Source organism: Sus scrofa, chromosome 15 (genome assembly GCF_000003025.6).
Source record: "Sus scrofa isolate TJ Tabasco breed Duroc chromosome 15, Sscrofa11.1, whole genome shotgun sequence".
NCBI classification, from domain to species: domain Eukaryota; kingdom Metazoa; phylum Chordata; class Mammalia; order Artiodactyla; family Suidae; genus Sus; species Sus scrofa.
Genome location: NC_010457.5, coordinates 110,773,467 through 110,789,906, shown reverse-complemented (window position 1 = coordinate 110,789,906; position 16,440 = coordinate 110,773,467). Strand labels below are relative to the sequence as shown.

The window sequence follows — 16,440 nt, the reverse complement described above, 5'->3', positions numbered from 1 at the left end:
ATTGCACCAATTCGAACCTCACTTTGCTAATACAAGGACGGATGGGTGACCACGTATTCTTTGGAGCGAATTTTCTCCTACACCCGCTAACTAGCCACCCTTAAAACTAAAAACAGGCAAACACACACGTTTAAGAAACACACACAAAAAGACGCGCGCGCCAAAACGAGCGCATAGATAAGCGGCCCCAGCACCAGGTGGGCGGCCTCCCACTCCCCGGTCGCCACGGTACCCACGCCTTCGGCGCTCCCGCCCGCGGCTCTGCACCTCGCTCTCCCGGGCCCCCCGGGAAACTGACTTGGCCGCAATCCCCTGGGGACCCACGCGGGGGAGGGCCCGCCCCCAGCCAGCACTTGTCCTGGGAAGGCGGGGAGCTGGGAAGGCGGGGAGCCGGAAACGCGTGGCCCCAGCGCGGGCTGCCCACCTCCGCGCGCGGGTCATTTCCGCCGCCGACCTCGGGGCGGGGAGAGCAACGCGCGCACCAACCCGGCGCCGCCTCGGGAGCCGTAGGTAGAGGGGAGGCTGCGCTGCCGGCCGGGGTGTGTAGCCCGCCCGGCTCTTGGGACGCTGAGCGCGCCTTCGGCCTTCGGCAGGGAGGCCGCGGGCGCTCCCGAGATGGGGCAGGAAGCCCGCGCGTCTGGGGATCCGTAGCTCCCGGCCCGATCCCGCCGGTTCCCGCAGCTTTGGGGCCCGCGGGAAGGACGTACGTACCTGTCGGACCTTCAGTGGGGCGGGCGGGGGTCAAGACTATGAGGAGGTCTCCGAGCCGCGGTGCCCCAATCTATCCTGGACCCGGGGTCTCGCTCGCTGAAAGCGACTCGGAATCCACTAGCGTCTTTCACTTCCAGTGCAAGAAATGTAACTGCGTTGAGCGTGTATAGCCGGCTGGTGTCGTAAAGCGGGATAATCTTACCGTTAACCCTTCATTTAAGTTCAGACGTCTGTGGGGTCGCTCTTGAACGCAACGATTTAGAGAGAGCAAGGAAGACCAAGAAAGAAACAACAATATAATGCCCTGCCCAACGCAGCGGCTTGCAGCTGCAGTCTACACGGGCCCCGGCAGTTTAGAAAGCGCTACTTTCTCCGCAGTCCTGGGCTGTCACCTCTACTTTGCTCACTCTTCGCTCAGCTGCGAATTCGTCGAGCGGCTACAGCACGAACTCAGAGCGATATCTCACTTCCCAGAAGAGCCATGTAAAAGGAATGAGACAAAGGCTTCTTTCCTCGAGTGTTAATTATTTTGAACTCGTAAAATGACCTTAAGAAAGCAATTGTAGCTACTTAAGAGGTAATAATACTTTTTCTGGCTAGAAGCATCACGCAGAATTCTTTTGCTCCACAGCTTTGAGGGAGCAGGGAGCTGGGCTCGGACGAGATGGCCCTGGTGCCCTATGAGGAGACCGCAGGAATGGGGCTGCAGAGATTCCACAAGCCTCTTGCCACCTTCTCCTTTGCAAACCACAGGATCCAGATCCAGCAGGACTGGAAGCAGCTGGGAGTCGCTGCCGTGGTTTGGGACGCGGTAAGTAACCCCCGGGGGGAGCCTCCAGCAACTGATTATAAGACTGGTCTTTATTTTTTTTTAATAATAGTTTTATTGGGATATAATTCTATACCGTACATTTCATCTATTTAAAGTAGTTTGGTTTTTGTTTTTTTTTTTCTTAAGTAAATCCACGGAGTGGCCCAACTGTCGCCACACTCAATTGAAAACATTTCATCATCCCACTCCCTTCAAAAAAATTTCTAGGAGTTCCTGTAGTGGCACAGTGGTTAACAAATCTGACTAGGAACCATGAGGTTGAGGGTTCGATCCCTGGCCTTGCTCAGTGGGTTAAAGATCTGGCATTGCTGTGAGCTGTGGTGTAGGTTGCAGACGCGGCTCAGATCCTGTGTTGCTGTGGCTTTGGCATGGGCTGATGGCTACAGCTCCAATTCGAACCCTAGCCCAGGAACCTCCATATGCCACAGGAGCGGCCCAAGAAAAGGCAAAAAGACAAAAAAACAAAACAAAACAAAAAAAACTATTAGAATCAATTCCCTGTTCCCTTACCACCAAATAGATTGTGTTTTAAGGGTGAATAAAGAAAGCTGAGAGAAACGAAGTGACTTGCCAGCAATTTACCCATTGGGAAGAAGGAAGACTGAAAAGAAAGCTGGAGACCCTGTTTGGGACACTCATTCATTTAGGTTTCACATTAAGTTTAACGTTGCACAAAGAATATTGTAAAGTAACGAAGCCGAAAGTGACGAGCATGTGTTTTCTTGAAGTTTTCCATAGTTGTAAGGATCAAACAATTATACCATAATTGCTTCTTTTTCCTCTCCCAGCACTGTTCTGTCAGTGGCATGTGACAGAACCTTGTCCTCAGCTTCTAGCACCTCACCTGGGATTAAGGGGGAGCACATGGAATGTTGGATAAATGATTGGCGTAGATACAATTTTACATTTTAACATTGTATTAGGGATGTTAGAGAAACATTTAGTAATAAAAATCTTGACATAGCCTAGTCCAGTAATACTACTTGTAGAAGCAAGTCCAGGGTAACTACATGCAGAGTGTTCCTAGGATGAGTAATAAAGATACATGAAAGTGAGGAGTAGCTGAGCCTCCTACATTCTCATCAAGAGGAGAAATTGCTGGGAATTTCTATCGTGGCTCAGTATCTGACTAGCATCCATGAGGATGTAGATTCTATCCCTGGCCTCACTCAGTGGGTTAAAGACCCGGAGCAGACACAGCTCGGATCTGGTGTGGCTGTGGCTGTGGCTTTGGCCTTTGGTTGGGAGGCAGGGGGCGCTCCTGAGTTGGGGCAGGAGGAACTTTAATTAGACCCCAAGCCTGGGAACCTGCATATGCCGCAGGTGTGGCCCTAAAAATATTAAAAAAAAAAAAAAAAAAAGAGGAATTGCTAAATATACTAATAGCATGTGGCCATGAAAAACAAATTTATGTTAACAGTATAGAGTTGTATGCAAATGCTAACTCACACAGTAAGTCCAAACCTTTAGCTAAAACCTAGCTTTTGATGCCGGGTTCCTGTGGGGTGGTGACTGTTAGGGGCACAGGATGGAGGAACACAGCCCGTGAAGCCTTGGTGCTGCTTTGCTTTTTCCCTCTGGGTGATGTCGTGGCATTGCTGATTTGAACTTGGTTCAGGAACTGGACATTCCTGCAAGCAAAATTACAGAGACCCTTCATGTCAGCTCTTCCATAGTAGTTTTGTAAACCTTAGGTTTAAAAGTGATATAGTACAGTAGGAAAATGAAACCTCCCAGATTCAGCAGGACCCTGGCTTGGGTGGACAGGATCACTGACCACTGCTGTCTCCGTCAGGGCCTCTGCTGGGGCCTGGGGCAGCTGGACTGTGGGACTCAGTGTCTGTGCTTGCTCTCGGTGACCTCCCAGCATTAGCTGAGTTCCTGTGTGTGTTGTTGAACGGGGAGTTGAACCTTGCAGTGGGAGAGGGTGTGTGGTGTCTTCCTGGTGCACAAGCGTGAAACCTTTCAGCCCCTAAATCACTTATTGACCTTAATTGTAACACTATGTTTTGACTCAGGCTGTCGTTCTTTCCACGTATCTGGAGATGGGAGCTGTGGAGCTCAGGGGCTGTTCTGCCGTGGAGCTGGGTGCTGGCACAGGGCTGGTGGGCATAGTGGCTGCCCTGCTGGGTGAGTGTGACGTGGTGCTCCCTCTTTTGCGAGTGGAACTCTTGGAGTTGTGCCTTTTCATGATGCCAAACCCATTATTAGTTTTCTTTTATTGGATTACTTTTCTTTCCCCTGTACTTATTATGAGTCATGGGCCACCTGCTGTGCTTTTACCTCCAGGAAAGCTAATTCCTTCTCATTTCTCTTCCTATATTTATACTTCTCACAGAAGACTGCTTTAAGATCATGTTAATTCGTAATTGAAGAGAAAAAGAAAAGGAATTAGCCTTGGGTGATGAGGACCTAGAATCCATCACATGTGTACAGGACCCACCCAAGCCCCACTTTCATCCTGTTCTTTTTCTGGTAACATACTTTAAAAAAGAAAAAAAAAAAATTGTCTTTTTAGGGCCAGACCCACAGCATATGAGGTTCCCAGGCTAGAGATCAAATTGGAGCTGTAGCCGCCGCCGGTCTACACCAGAGCCACAGCCACAGCAACTTGGGATCCAAGCCACGTCTTCAACCTACACCACAGCTCATGGCAGCACCGAATCCTTAATTCACTGATCGAGGCCAGGGATGGAACCTGTGTCCTCATGGATACTAGTCGGGTTCGTTAACTGTTGAGCCACGAAAGGAGCTGCTGGTAACATATCTTTTTCAGAATTTCTCTCTCTGTTTAGACTTCGCCTTCCAAGATATGATGGGGGGCAATGGGCAGGGTCAGTGGGTAGAAGCATATGTATGTAGACTGATTTGGGTCCATCTCTCCAGTACCACGGCACTTCCAGCCAATGCACCAGCTTTTGTTTTCCTCAAAAGAGGTTAACCTTACATCATCCCCATATTTGTGAGATACATATTTAATTTCGATTTTTCCAGTGAAGCTGGGATTCCGGGAGATTAAGCCACTGCCTGAATTCCTGATCAGTGGAGACCTGAGACTTAAACTAGGTTTGTCAGACACAGCGGCCCCAGTTCTTGTCTTTGCATGACACTAACTCCAGTCTCAGCGATGAGAGAGCGGTTAACTGGAAGGGGAAATGAGCTTTCTTCTGTCTCCTCCCGAGAACAAGGGCTTCCTCACTGCTGTAGAGACAGGAGAACATGGTGAAGTGCACAGGCTTAGGGGCCAATTTGCCTCTGACCTCTGTGAACTTTGAATAGCTTTGGGACCTTGGGCAAGTTGCTGAATCACTAAATTTCAGTTTCTCCATAAAATGAGGATATAACCATATTCCCTGCCCAGTGGGGATCAGATGAGATCATGCATAGGAATCTGTTTGCTCACTGACTGGCCCAAAGTGAATGTCCAGCAAGTGTTGGGAGCCTCTCTGCTTGTTCGTTTCTGATCTGGAGGTCCAGATCTGCAGGGCCGGGAAAGCCAGGAGAAGGTTCTTCAAAGACCAGCCGAGATTAAGGGACTAGTTAGATGCTGCCACAAAAAGTCAGCTCAGGGAGGGGCTCGAACCACAGACTGGCAGATGGTGTTCTTGTGGTTGCCCCACAGCAGAATCAAGTGCTGCCTTGTTTCTTTGCCCCACAGTGCCTGGTGTTCTCCCCACCTCTGCCCCAGCTGTCACATTTCACTCCCGGCAGCTGTTTTGTGTATCTGTCTCTCCTCCCAGGCCGAGGCTCATGAGCAATGGGACGAAGTCTCATTCTGTGTGAACTTGGCCCCAGTACAGGCAACTGGCGCACAGTAGATACCCAAGTAGTTCTGGAATAAGAGATGAACTAGAGGAGTTCCCTGGTGGTGCAGCAAGTTAAGGGTCCAGGATTGTCATTGCTGTGGCGCTGCTTTGATCCCTGGCCCTGGATCTTCCACATCCAGGGAAGATCAGCCAAGGAAAAAAGAAAGAAAAAAAAAAAAAAAAGAGAGAGAGATGAACTGGAAAATCAGGAAAAATCAATGTTTCTGATATAAAAGTGAAGTAATTCTATTACTGAAATAATAGCCCCAGGTACAGCCTTAAAAAAAGGGGAAAAACCCACCAAAGATTCTGATTATTCATGACTTTGCAACATAATTGCCATTAGCATTTTGGTGTATTTCCTTCCATTCCTTTTCTCTATTCCTATTTTAATGAGAGTTGACGTCATGATTCCACAGTGTGTCTCTGTGTGAGTGTGTGTGTGTGTGTGTATACAAACATTCATATATTTGGTGTTTCATTTAACATATCACATACGCATTTCTCTGTGTTACTACATGATTTTCATACTCTTTGTTCATAGTGGCTACAAAGTATTGGGATGGAGAAGTACTGATGTTAAAACTTGAGGGTAAGAAAAAGTTAATCTCTTTAAAATGGAAACAGTGACAACTTGGGACTAGGCAGTGGTTTTGAAGTGTTCAGAAGGAGATTGATTCCCCCCCCCCTTTTAAACAGTTTTTGTAAGCCTTAGTCAGTTCCTAAATTCCCAGAACCTCCCCCACTCCATGTTCCTGTCATGGTTCTAGAGCAGCACTCAGACAGGTCACCTGGTCTCAAGAAGCTTCCATTCTTTTTTTTTTTTTTTCCTTTTTAGGGCCACACCAGTGGCATATGGAAGTTCCCAGGCTAGGAGTTGAATCAGAGCTACAGCTGCCAGCCTACAGCACAGCCACAGCAATGCAGATCCTTAACCCACTGAGCGAGGCCAGGGATCAAACCCGCATCCTCATGGATACTAGTCGGGTTGGTTAACTGTTGAGCCACGAAGGAAACTTGAAAATCTTTTTTTTTTTTTTTTTTTTTTTTGGTCTTTTTAGGGCCGCATGCACGGCATGTGGAGGCTCCCAGGCTAGGGGGCTAATCGGAGCTGTAGCTGCCAGCCTACGCCACAGCCACAGCAATGCCAGCTTCCATTCTAATTCTAACTGGGGGACAGGGAGGAAGACACAAATTACACAAAAGCCCCCCCACCTCCACTCCATGACAAATGCTATGCAGAAGGTTAATATAGGGTGTCGAAAACTTCCTTGTTAGAAGAAGAAAACAACTGATGTTCCCTGGGTGCTTCCTGTGTTCTGGATGCTGCATCTTTACAGTCGTTCAGCCTCACCACAACCCTGCCAGGAGGTCTACTTGGAGTTCTTTCCAAAGAGGCCAAATGCAGGTTTAACGGAGGTCAAGTAACTTGCCCACTTAGTCACAAAGTTAATGGATTATGGATTTTGAATTCAAATCCAGTTATGACTATCAAATCCTGGGTCTTAGTTTGAAAATCTCTTCAGCCTTTATACTGCTTGAGAACTATATTCTAAGGAAAAAAAAAATCCCATCTTAAAGATTGGGTTCTGCAAGTTGGGGTGGGGTCAGGGAATCTGGATTTTAAAAGCTTCCCAGGTGATTTGATGCCCAACCACGTCTAAGGACCACTGTCTCAAATATAATGCTCAGGAATAAATTCTTTGAGTTTTCTGTAATTCCAGTGCAAGTCTCCACTGAACCTTCAGCTTGTACATTTAACAGAAAGCTGTCGATGTCTCTATCTAGCTCTTTCGGAGCAATTCAAACAGCATGTGTTTAAACTTGAACTCTTCTTCCCTTTCCAACTCGTCCTTTCGCTTTTGTTCTGAGCATCATTATCTGAATAGTCACTCAAGTCCCTGCCCTGCTCGCCACAATCCCCCACCCTTAAGCCCTGCTGATTTTATCTTTTTAACTATTTCTTGATTCTGTTTCTCCCTTTCTCCCCCTTGTCTGGCTCTAGCTCTTCTCATTTAGCTCCTGCAAGATTATATATGCACATTCCCACTGGACCTTTCTGCCTCTGTCTTATCAAACCCACTTTTGCTCATAGTTGTCAGTGGCCTATCTAAAATTTAGAAGCATGGGGTGGCCCATACTGAAACATGCCTGTGCCTTCCCACTGCCCGCAGGCCAAATCCCAGGCTTCTTTCTAAGGCTCTGTAATCTCATTGTGCCTGACCCTAAAGCCTCACTGTTTTTCAGCACGATTGTACTGTTTGAAGTTTCTGTGATACACACACACACACTGCTTCTGGTCTGTCCCTTCTGCTTTGAATACCCTCTTTGCCTCTTTCCTCTGGTTAATGCCACATCATTTAAGTGTAAGCTCAGATTTCCTTTCCTTCCAAAATCTCCTTCTGCTCCTCTCCAAGAATTTTTCCTTTGTAACCACAGAATTTCCTGGCACACCCATATTCCTATATTTTACTCCCCACATTGCATCACAATTATGTTTATGTGTGTCTCTCTCAAGACTCTCAGTTCTAGAGGGCAAGGACCTTCTTACTTGTCTCCATATCTCTAGCACACGGTACGTGCCCCAATTGACTTAATTAAGGCGTTGCCTACAAAACTAAAACCCAAAAGGGATGACAAATGTTTTCATGTTGTCTTTCCATTACCAAGTGAGTGACAGCAGGCTATATTGTCTTATTGGGTCATTTTCCATTCATTTTTCATGAACGAAATAGTGTCTCATCTCCCTCCTTACCCTGCGCAAGTCTCACAAGCAGTCATCTGTCACCATCTTCACGTACCATCAACACCCTGCACTTTCTTGCTGCTTCCTCCTCTTTACTGGGCTAGAAACAAGGTTAAGTGTGTGTCTCCACTTATTCGCAGGCTGCACTCAGGCAGCTGAATGTGGCTGGAGGAAACGGACTGCCTCTGGGTCTCATTTTGAATTCCTGATCCGGGGAGTTTCCGTCATTGGCTCAGGGCTAATAATCTGACTAGGAACCGTGAGGTTGCTGGTTCAATCCCTCGCCTTGCTCAGTGGGTTAAGGATCCGGCGTTGCCGTGAGCTGTGGTGTAGGTCGCAGATGTGGCTCGGGTCTGGCGTGGCTGTGGCTGTGGCTGTGGCCAGCAGCTGTAGTTCTGATTCGACCCCTAGCCTGGGAACTCCATATGCTGCGAGTGAGGGCCTAGAAAAGACCAAAAAAAAAAAAAAAAAAAGGATTGCTGATCCAAACCATCTTTGGGGCTCTGAGTGCTGCGGAGGCATCCCGCTCTGCTCCCTCCAGCCCTCTTGCCTCCTTCTTCACTCTCAGCTGATGACATTTCTCCTTATTTCACTGAGAAAATTGACGCAATCAGGGGAGAACTTCTATAGCCTCCCAGCCCTGCCTCTACCTCCCTGTGTCCGGACCCACTCCTGGAACCCCGGGCAGGTTAGCAGTGGCCTTGGAAATCTCGGAGACAGACATTAGAGGAGGTCTACATCTGAGAGCTATTCAAATGCACACCAAGGTGCCATGCAAAGACCAGATCATTCTGTGTTGCCTGCTGAGTGCCCAGTAGACTGTGAGGAAGTCCAGCAGTAAAGTTCTACGTCAAACCAGGAAAAGGCTGTATGTGATTTCTGTTACCAGGAGAGGTGAAAAGTAGCACAGTTGCTCTTCGTTGTCAGCACGGTGTCTGACAACTTGTGCATTTTCACCATATCCTACTCAGGACTGAGTCAGATGTCAAACTGACATACATCCTGTCCTACTGCACACATCAAGAAACACTCAGGATGAGCCGCCCCTGAAATGGTGCTTCCTGCAGCTGGTCTGGGGTCCTGTGGGGGCTTCCTCATGAATATTACAGACTGAAGGAGGCAGATGAGAAATAATTTAGTAAAGGAATGCAACATAATTCCAAAATTTCAGAATGTGTGGGGCCCAAACCAAACAAGATGCCATGTATTAGAGTGAGATTGCAGTGCAGGTGAGGTGTTTCAGGGCTGCTTTCCCAGAAGGGTAACTCCCAGTTCAGACTTCTCTCTCTCAGCCATACTGATGCAGAAAGTTGGATTCTTTTAGTTTATGGTAATCATCCCTGGGAAACATGAATGAAGTATTTGCCTCATTCATTTTACCCCTTCATGTAGAAACTTAGCACTAAGAGGACAGTATCTTACATTTAGCCTATAGCACTTGAATATAATTTACTCATTTCTGACTTTACCCTTTTTCAGTAATTACATGTGAATTACATAAACACAAATAGTTTGACTGCTTCATAACAGCATAAGGAGAGGTAGACCGGGATTTCTTAGCAGCCAGTTATTTTATTTTTTTTTTTCCCCTGATTCTTTTTAAAGCTTTAGCCCCAGAAAGGAACCTTTCCCTGTTTTTGGTATCTTGTCATCTTCATAATTGTTTGCCCCCAGATTTTTCATCCTTGGACTCCACGTTATCCCTGAAGAGGATGAGCTCCCGAGTGAAGTCTGAGGGTGCAGAGGGGGCCACTTCTGCTTGTCGAACTCAGAAGCTTTGGCTAGCTTGTCACATGGGGACTCTACATTTTATAGGCATGATTTCAGCAAATCAGAAGTTCACTTTTACCTGGAGGCAGTGCAGGAGGAGCAGCTGGCCATTGTTCTGAGGTATGGCAGCTGTCCACAAAGGGCACGAACTTCTGTATGCGAGGTGGACTATTGAGAGACACTCACCCTGCTGCTTAACCTCATCCCTCTCCCTATTAGTTGTACTGATGTGCGCATTGCTTTCTGTCCCACGTTCTAGGTGCTCATGTGACTATCACGGATCGAAAAGTAGCATTAGAGTTTCTTAAGTCAAACGTGCAAGCCAACTTACCGCCCCATATCCAACCCAAAGCTGTTGTTAAGGAGCTGACTTGGGGACAGAATTTGGGGAGTTTTTCACCTGGAGAATTTGACCTGATACTTGGAGCTGATATCATATATTTAGAAGAAACATTTACAGATCTTCTTCGAACATTGGAACATCTCTGTAGCAACCACTCTGTGATTCTTTTAGCTTGCCGAATTCGCTATGAACGGGATCACAACTTCTTAGCGATGCTGGAGAGGCAATTTACTGTGAGTAAGGTTCACTATGATCCTGAAAAAGATGTTCATATTTACAAAGCACAGAAGAGAAACCTGAGGGAGGACTTATAGTTGGCTATGATTTATGTTGTCAATTAAGGTCTCAGACTGGGAATATAAACACATGTAATGAAATGGCTTACTGTAGAAAAAAGGCAAAGCAAAATGTGCAGTGTTTTGTCCCATATTTGTGACTTTTTAGTTATATTTTGATAACTCTGAAATTCAAGTGCCATTAAAGGAAAGTTCGAGATTTTGGTTTATGTTGTTTCTGTATACTGTTCCCTCTTGATAAACAATGTTCAGTGATGCTATGATGAAGGGTTAGCATAAAGGCATCTTCAAAGCAGTGAGCATGTTTTGGTAAGGCTAGATCATGCAAATCATTTAAAACACATTGTAAGACATAGCTCTAGCCCAGTTCTCTAATTGAGTAGAGAACAAGAGGTTTAACGTACATTCCCTGGAGTTCCCGTCATGGCTCAGCCGTAATGAGCCCAACTAGTATCCATGAGGATGTGGGTTCAATCCCTGGCTTTGTTCAGTGGGTTAAGGATCTGGCATTGCTGTAAGCTGTGATGTAGGTCACAGATGTGGCTTGGATCCTGCATGGCTGTGGTGTAGGACCAACCACAACTGCAGTTCTGATTGGACTCCTAGCCTGGGAACTTCCGTATGCCACATGTTCAGCCCTAAAAGCCAAAAAAGAAAAAGAAAAAGAAAAAGAACAAAAAGAAAAAATTTACATTCCCTGAGCTGTTAAGCTTTTAAAATCTTTTGCTACATTTAGGTCTTAAATGCTTTAGGTTGTTTGAGATTAGGATCTCTTATGATGAGGTCTCATATGCTTTTTGGCTTAATTTCAGATTTAGCTATATAAACCAAGGAATAAATAAAATTTTAGTTACTTTTTCATAGCAGCACAAATCTTGGACCTCTGTGTGCTGAAAATAGGTATTCTTCTTGAAATCAAAAGCTGTAGTTTCTCCCTTCAGCTCTACCCTTTCTCAATTTTTTTTTAAAATTTATTTCCTAGGCTGTCCCTGCCTCCTTATAATGCATAGGATGACAGTGAAAAAGGTTCTAAATCTCATCCCTCCATAGGAGGTTAGCTCCCCAAGTATAAGCTCCTTCCACATTGTAATTGCTTTTTCAATGTCTATGTTCCCCAGAACACTGTAAGCTTCTTGAGGTCCAGGAGTGCTTCTGCCTCTTTCATTGTAGCCTTCCCAGTGTCCAGTATATCATAACCAAATATTTGTTGTGAAAAAGATACATTACATTTAGAAGGTATTGGTCTTTGGGTTAATTGATTGTGACATTGTTTTATGATCATCTTTGATAGACTTTATGAAGTCACATACATACCCCTACCCCCCTTTTTGTTTTGTTTTGTTTTTTTAGGGCTGCACCTGTGGCATAGGGAGGTTCCCAGACTAGGGGTTGATCGGAGCTACAGCTGTTGGCTTACACCACAGCCACAGCAACATCAGATCCGAGCCTCGTCTGCGACCTACACCACAGCTCATGGCAACGCCGGATCTTTAACCCACTGAGCGAGGCCAGGGATCGAACGTGCATCCTCATGGTTCCTAGTTGGATTCATTTCTGTTGCACCATCATGGGAACTCCCCCTACCCCACCCCACCTTTTTTTTTAAACAAGTCAAAAACAATAGCTTAAACAGATTAAGATCACAAGAATATTATAATCTGAATATGGTATTTGGTACTAGAGATAAATTTCCTTTGTAAAACTTTAGAACATCTTCCTTCCTCTTAACCTTTTAATGAATATCTTGGATGTGGAAACATGCAGTACATTGTTTTCTACTCATATTTTAAATAGAGGTTTTACTTTAATAAAGATGAATGAAAATTTCTGAGCATTGTGATGTACCAGTTCAACACAATTCTGATAGATGCGCATGAAATACAAATATCCACAGTTTGTAGGTGGCAGATGCAGCCCGGATCCTGCGTGGCTGTGGCATAGGCCAGCCGCTGCAGCTCCAATTTGACCCCTAGCCTGGAAGCCTCCATGTGCCGTGGGTGTGGCCCTAGAAAAAAACAAGAAAAGAAATATCCATAGCTTACCGGGTCTATAAAATGCCAATACTGCACCATGGACACAGAAGGTCTTTAAAACAAGTAAAATGGGTTTAAAATGTTTAAACAAATGTCTTTGGGTTTAAAATGTTACCCCAACTCCATTTGCCTGGGGAAATAGAGGTGAAAGCTAAGGTACAGAAAGTTTAAATGAGAATGCTTTGAGGGAGTAGTTGTAGCAGGACAGGGAAAGAAGAAGAAATTAGGTTGGGATGCAGGCAGGAAAGTCCTCTGGAATTCAGAGCTTGGTTGACCAGAAGCTGGGCCGTGTTGAGGCAAGGGGGTGGAATTTATATCCTTGTGTAGATTAGTCATTGGCTCCAAGGGGCTTAACCTTGGGGTGACCCTGAAAGACGTAGCTGAGAACCATCAGCCACCAATATTCCCAGAAGCTGGGGAAATGAGTATTTCAGGGGTGTGTGTTGGGGGCGGTGAGAATACATCTGAATATTGTGCCATATGGTCCACTATAAATGTCAACAAAGTTCTGACATTTTCCTCTTATGATAAAAGCATTAATTTATTCCATAAATGTGTTGTATATGCGTGTGCGTGTGTGTGTGTTTCTCTTTATAGGGCCACACCTGCGCCAAGTGGAGGTTCCCAGGCTAGGGGTCTAATCGGAGCTGTAGCTGCCAGCCTACACCACAGCAATGCAGGATCCGAGTGGCATCTGCAACCTACACCACAGCTCAGGGCAACGCTGGATCCTTAACCCACTGAACAAGGCCAGGGATTGAACCCACAACCTCATGGTTCCTAGTTGGATTCGTTTCTGCTATGCCATGACGGGCACTCCTGCTTTCTTTTTTTTTTTTTAAATGGTCGCACCTAGCACATATGGAAGTTCCTGGGCTAGGGGTTGAATTAGAGCTGCAATCTCACAGAGACAGTGTAGGGTCCTTAAACCACTGAGGCACAAGGGGAATTCCATCTTTTTTTTTTTTTTTTTTTTTTTTTTTTCCTTTTTAGGGCTGCACCTGCAGCATATGGAGGTTCCCAGCATATGGAGGTTCTCCAGCATAGGCCGGAGCTACAGCTGCCGGCCTATGCCAGAGCCACAGCAAAGCTAGATCTAAGCTATGTCTTCGACCTATGCCATAGCTCACGGCAATGCCAGATCCTTAACCCACTGAGCCAGGTCAGGGATCAAACCCACAACCTCATGGTTCCTAGTCGGATTCATTTCTGCTGTGCCACGATGGGAACTCCAAAAATAGCATTTAAAGTACTTTTAAAAGTCACTTTTTAGGAGTCCTCTTATGGCACAATGGCTTAAGGATCTGGCGTTGTCACTGCAGTGACCCAGGTTGCTGCAGTGGTATAGGTTCAATCCCTGGCCCAGGAACTTCCATGTGCTGTGAGTGTGCCCACAAAAACAATACAAAAATTAAAAATCGCTTTTTTAATGTATCAGTATTTGTAGAGGTCCTAGATATAGGGCCTGCTATAGTTGGTGAAACAAACATGTAACATGTAACAAACATGTAATTTATTCTAGTGTCAGAGAAATGGTTGGTAATTCTCCTACCCCCAGAACCTCTACCAAGACAGAAGTAGCATTTTCAAGTTCTTTAACAGTAAGGAGGCAAGATACTGCAGTGAGTAAAGAGCCTTGTTGTGGAAGGCTCTCTTAGCACTGACATGAACTGCAGGAAAGCAGGGTAATCCTCAGGTCTTTTTGTCACTTAAAAAATTGAGGATTTATTAGCATAGAGTGTCTTTCTGCTCTAAAATGTTATGCCTTTCTTTCTATAGATAAGGGTTAAATTTTAACACTGGGAAAGATGGTATACTGAAAAATTAAGTTCCCTAGCTGAGAACAACTGTTTCTCAGGGAGATTCGAAGGGAAAACTAACAGAGGTGAGAAAAGGAAGGATGATCTACTTTGTAACCTTGTGTAAGACATTTTTCTTCATATATATATATATGTATATGAAGAGAGACTGTGAAGTTTGACATAAATACTAACAACATGATATTTTTATTAACTTAGTAGATTCTTAATACTGCTTAGGAAACAACCCCCAAATATGAAGAAAACTATACTTGATAAATAATAATTTCCAATTCTCTGTACCTAGCCTGGAGATACTAACTGGTGTTTATATCTGTACTAACTTGTGTTTATCTTAACAGTCAACAGTTTCAAACAACCTGTATGTCCACAAAAGAGTGTACTGGTTAAATAAACTATGACACATCTATATGTGGGGTACTTCACACCTGTTTGACTGGGTTAGATATAAATATAGTGTAATGCAACTACTGCCAAGACAAATTCAGTGAGAAAAAGAACCAATTATGGAAAAAAGGGAGAGGGAGAATATACATTACACTTGCACGGATTGTCAACAGAAGGATATACAGACTTGCCATTTGTCCTGGTTAGTTTTTTCCAAATGTACGTATTACTTTAAAATACTAAGTTAAAAAATAATGAAGACATTTTCAAGAAAGTGAAAACTTACAGAATGGGAGAAAGTATTTGCAAATCGTATCTGATGAGGGTCTAGTATCTAGAATATATAAGGAACTCACGAAAACGTTAAAAAAATTAAGCAATGACCTGGGACAGAAGATATACAAATAGCCAACAAACACATGAAAAGATGCTCAGTATCATCAATCATTAAGGAATTACAAATCAAAATCCTAATGAGATACTCCATGAGGATGGCTAAATAACTTTTAAAAAATCAGAGTAACAAGTGTTGGCCAGGATGCAGAGAAATTAGAACACTGAAACGTCACTGGTGGGACTGTAAAATGTTGCAGCTTCTGAGGCAGTCTGGCAGTTCCTCAAGGTTAAACATGGAATTACCACATGACCCAGCAGTTCCACTCCTAGATGCATAGCCCAAAGAATTGAAAACAGGGACTCAAATACTTGCACGTGAATGTTCACTGAAGCACCATTCACAGCAGCCCGAGAATAGGAACAGAGCAGAACTGTGTTGTATACATACTTTGGAATATTATTCAGCCATAAAAAGGAATGAGGTACTGATAAACGCTAGGATGTGGAGCAACCGCAAAAGCATCTAACTGAAAGAAGCCAGACACAAAATCTTCACTTGTTACAGACCCTCATTAGATTCTAAGCCCCATTTTGGCCAGTGTGCTTAAGAAAGTTAATATGCATGAGAGGAATAGAACCCTGATTAAAGTAGTGCTTTTATGAGTTTTTGTCTTAACCAGTTTAGTGATTTAGTAGATAATGGCATCATTGACAAGGTGGAAAAGAACCAGCTGAAGAACAGATTTAGAAAAATTAAAACGTTCAGTTCTGGCCCATTTTGCAGTTGGAGTAGAGAAGGCAAATGTGTCTGGCTCAGGGATAAAAGTGTATGAACATGTTAGAACTGTTTCCTTGGTGGTGTGTCTTAGATGGAGCTTCTTGAGGACAGGGACTCTTCAGTGCCCAGAAGTGTGTTCTCAACAAGTATTTGTGAAATGAGCAAATAACAGCAAAGGTATGGATGGAGAGAAGACGGGCACTCGGTGCTTTTATTGGTCCAAGCACCTGAACACAGCCTACAAGGTCGGTCACCTTAGGTCCTGATTTGCTCAGCACAATCCTGGTTTACACTTGCTGTCCCTGTGTAATTAACACTATCATCCTTTCGCTCTCAGGAATGTCTTTGTACCATAAATTATGTGGTCCCTCTTTGCAGAAGAAAAAAAGGCATAAAATTCATGTAGTTCCTTCAATACAATGGCAAGTGTAACAAGCTTAATAAACATGGCAATTTTTAAAATGTATTTTAGAATACAGCTGCTTATTTTCAGAAACTGAATCAATAGCACAGGAGAGAATCTTTTATTCTTGTGCTTTAAGCAAAGAGCGGATTAGCCACATACCCCCCTTCCCCGTTCTT

General features: G+C 44.7%; 1 protein-coding gene across 6 annotated transcripts; it reads left to right on the top strand.

Annotated features, from left to right (window-relative positions):
• Positions 441 to 12,330, top strand: METTL21A (methyltransferase like 21A). Of its 6 annotated transcripts, XM_013984428.2 has the most exons (6): positions 566 to 703; positions 1,343 to 1,522; positions 3,562 to 3,673; positions 5,894 to 5,941; positions 9,770 to 9,985; positions 10,125 to 10,703. In XM_013984428.2, exons 2-5 carry the CDS (start codon positions 1,376 to 1,378, stop codon positions 9,982 to 9,984), a joined length of 522 nt encoding a protein of 173 aa, XP_013839882.1. In that variant the 5' UTR covers positions 566 to 703; positions 1,343 to 1,375; the 3' UTR covers position 9,985; positions 10,125 to 10,703. The 6 variants fall into 6 exon arrangements, with proteins under 6 accessions (XP_003133659.1, XP_020930972.1, XP_005672186.1 ...); XM_021075313.1 differs by lacking the exon at positions 5,894 to 5,941 and having other exon boundaries at positions 446 to 703; positions 10,125 to 12,330; XM_021075315.1 differs by lacking the exon at positions 5,894 to 5,941 and having other exon boundaries at positions 454 to 703; positions 9,911 to 9,985.